Below are 3,715 nucleotides of genomic sequence, written 5' to 3'. Positions count from 1 at the left end.
CTAGGAGCAAGACCTATTAGGCATTTCAGTGTGTTTTGTTGCGACGTAGGAGATCGAGCCCCATCCTGCATCGCTGGAACCCCGACTATTAACTCTTCTCCGTCGCCGGAAAATCAAGAAACCAAGAACAGAGACTGCGATCACACCAGAAAGAACACCGCAGACAACGGTGGCGACTGGTGTAGTTTTTCGGTTTTCCGTCTTCGCTGGTTGTGGGGTAGACGGTGAAGCGGGCGGTGGAATTGAGTCAGGGTTGAGTCCTGCTAGATCGCCGGAATAGTCACTGATTTTGAAAACCTCTATCCCATTCAAGATGGCATCAGAGTAAAGTGTCTGTGAGTCCGGATTAGGATGCAGAGCTATAGACAGATTATGTTTCTTCTGATCTCTTGCTTGACTCACCATCAACACTGCATAATCTCTGTAAACCGGGACATGATTTCTTCCAGCCCAAACGATCACATCGGCTTGACTCTCGGCCGTCTGATTTGCTACGAATATAGTAAACTCCCTGTCACTTTGCTTTGTGACCTCAACTTGAAACTCACAGAAGTGTAGTCTGAGCAGGTGCATAAAACCGGAATCCAAAGGCAAATTCCAAGTGAGATTGTAGTTTTTGTTTACAGTTTTGTTGTTTCCCATGGACCGAGCGGTCATATATACTTCGGCCGGTGCAGTGTAACTAGGTAATTTGGTGAAGATTAGATTAAAGCTGTTGTTAACTGGAAGAGCCCCTATGTTTGACACGTAATCGTCGTCCTTCAACCAGCTTCGGAACATACCCGTGTCCAACATGGGCGAAATCTCTCTACCACCAACATTCAATCGGTGTACGGTCTCAAGAGCAGTGCTGTTTTCAATATGAATTGGGTTTTGCTCATGGCCGATAAAAGTAATGCCATATGGTGGGTCGGCCGGGGTGTAATAAAGATTGGTTGGCATGGAGACAATTTCAATCCCATTGATGAAAGCGTATGCATCCGACGGAGTCGAAGACGGAGTGAAGGTGATGTTCAATGTTTGATCTTCATCTTCTACGTTTATGCAGAATTCTTTGAATAGATAGTCTGAGCCCAGAGAAGCAGCTGTTAGAGAGGCACTGAAGTTGCTGAGAAGAGTGAATTGATTGGCTTTGACAGAGAAGAAGGCTTTGGAGGGTTCAAACTTTGGGTATTTAGAAGGGTAGAAGTGCAAGCGGATGAACTTTTGGCCTGCAGTGACCGGAAATACATAGGTAAAATCGGACAAAGATATGCTTGCGGTCAAGTAGGGAACAGAGCTCGCTTGAGAAGATTGTATCTCAGCTGAAGTGGCTATTGATTTGTTGCGTTTTTGGTCTAAAGGGGAAAGAAAATTTATACCGGTGTCGGCCACCCATTGCCGGCCGTCCAGTGTGCTGCTGCTGACGGAGTAGCCGCAGTCAAGGGCGATACTTTTAGTAGGTGTGTAAAAAGGTTGTGATGAGTTGGAGGAAATGGGAAAGAGTGAAATTGAGTAGTAGGAGTAGGTACAGAGGATTGAGAATCACTAGGTTTTTGGAATATAGAATTGTCATCGCAGGAGAGACCTAGAACCAAAAGACACAAGATGGAGATAATCACTATATGCGTGAACCGATCAAATCAAAATGAGCCAGTTCTAGTTTTGCTTTAATTTTCACATAATTTTTAGGAGACTCTAATTGGTTGAAGAGAAAATTGATGGTCAATTTTGCTACAACTTGTTTTACGGATTGATTTATACATGCGTGGAAGGCAGTGTTTAAGACGCGTGAAGACTGGGGCGACTTGGAAAAGTCTCCGGCGTGGTGGATTATTCCACCAAAAAAGAAGATGATCGATTGGGATCAGACCATAATAAATGTCCCTCTCCAGTCTTTTCCTCCCACTCGCACTACCCCGCATATGCACTGTTATGTGCAGTGTCTTTTTATGCCTTTACGTTTCTAGTTATTGGAATTGAAGTAAAGTTGATTATTATTTTCTTTTTATGAAAAGAAAAAAATTAGTAAAATATTTTTAAAATCGTTGGGGGAAAAATGTAAAGTTAAATTACAGGAAATGAGGAGGGCAATGAGGGGAGAGACTGATGTATGTATAAAAAAACACAGCAAGTTTGACTGAAAATATGCAAATAGGAAGGATTCATTGGACGTATAGACAAATCTAACAGAGTCCAATGAGTGGTGCTGTTGGGAAAATACTTGTCAAGAATTGATTCAGTAGGATCTAATGAATTTTATAAGTGTTGCTGTTGGGAAAATACTAATGAACAATATGGACGATCTGCAATTATTTAATTATATGGAAACTTCAATAATACGGAATTTTAGGAAAAATTCAGTTTCCTAATCTGTTAGGAAAAATTCAGTTTCCTGATCTGATTTGACTTTCTTATTAGTTTAAGGAAAATTCAGTTTTCTAATATGATTTAATTTCCTTATTGATTTTGAATTCTACAAAAGACAAATTCTTGTAGGACAAGTTTGGGACTCTATAAATAAGGGTGAAAACTAGAGATAAATGTGTGCCAATACAAGAGAGGGCAATTGAGAGAGATTGACAGAGAATTCTCCTTGTAATTTTTCATCTTTTTTATATATCGCAATGGTCGATTCCATCGGTTATAGTCGAAAAGAAGAATCACAAGCGATTTTTCAAACCAGAAGGGGTATTTATTTTCTTCTATATAATTTTCTTTATTTTCAAGTATTTTTAACTTCGAATTTTCTTGATTCCCATCCAGATAAGAAGTCTCAGAAATTGGGCTATTTTGATAGCATGTCTCTTTAAAGTGAAAGTGGAATTCGTCCGTTGTTTTTTCCATGGACATAATCTTAAGATTTGGGTGAACCATGTATATCTTGTAACGTTTTTTCGGAGCTCACCATCTGCCGCCTCGTAAGTTGCAGACGAGGTTATGGTGCTCACCATCTGCCGCCGGTGCTAACCACCTCAATTTCTTAGCCTTAGAAACCGACTGGAGCCACCTTTGCTAACCCTTGCTTCGACTTCACCTCCTACCAACAACGGCCACATTTACAAGCTTTCTCTCACATAGAGAGCTCACAGCAACCCTTATCGGTGGTAGAACCACCAATTTCATCCTCAACTGTCCACATCATCCAGATCTAATGATGACAGAACCAATTGTAGAGTCAAGCCAAACGCCCTTCCTTCTTCAGCAATCACTCCAGACTCAAAGCTTCGCTCTACGCTCAAACATCAACTCTCTGTCGCCGTCAAGAATCAAAGATGCCGGCATGGGGAATACATCTCTGTCAATTCTTGATTTGTTCGCTTCACGCCGAAAATTTGCGGCTGAGGTGTTATTTGAGGGGTTCTTGGAGGATGGAGGTATCGGTGAAAGAAGTAACCGACATGTGAACGAAGGAAATGGTGAACCGCTCATCGGCGGGTGGTTAGAAGGTGTGGAAGTGGTGTCATGGCTGGGTCTGGGTTTGATAGGTTTACAATATACATATAGATAAAATATTAAAGGGCAATCTTTATTTTTTACAAAATTTAGGGGTTGTTTGAATCAAATTTCTGACCAGGGGTGTGATTGTTTAAAAATTGGCTCACTTGTATCTATCTGTCCTTATGCCAAATACCGAGAGGTGTTTGTAAACTTTACCCTTTCTTTTTTTTAACTAACATATTTATAGTTAGTGCCATCACCTTAGATGTCCAAATTATACTGGACACTCTTTTGA

At 40.9% G+C, this 3,715-nt stretch overlaps 1 protein-coding gene across 1 annotated transcript; it reads right to left on the bottom strand.

Moving 5' to 3' along the window:
• On the bottom strand, positions 1-3,121 carry LOC132305476 (receptor-like protein kinase FERONIA). The gene is made up of 2 exons (XM_059803115.1): positions 3,070-3,121; positions 1-1,211 (listed from the first exon to the last, which is right to left on the bottom strand). Exons 1-2 carry the CDS (start codon positions 3,119-3,121, stop codon positions 1-3), a joined length of 1,263 nt encoding a protein of 420 aa, XP_059659098.1.
• Positions 3,122-3,715: the final 594 nt, after the last annotated feature.

The sequence above is a fragment of the Cornus florida genome, unplaced genomic scaffold, assembly GCF_030987335.1.
Source record: "Cornus florida cultivar Cherokee Brave unplaced genomic scaffold, ASM3098733v1 CherokeeBrave_3.0.0_Hap2_Chr04, whole genome shotgun sequence".
NCBI classification, from domain to species: domain Eukaryota; kingdom Viridiplantae; phylum Streptophyta; class Magnoliopsida; order Cornales; family Cornaceae; genus Cornus; species Cornus florida.
Note: the sequence above shows the minus strand (reverse complement) of the source record. Positions and strands in the feature narration are given on the sequence as shown.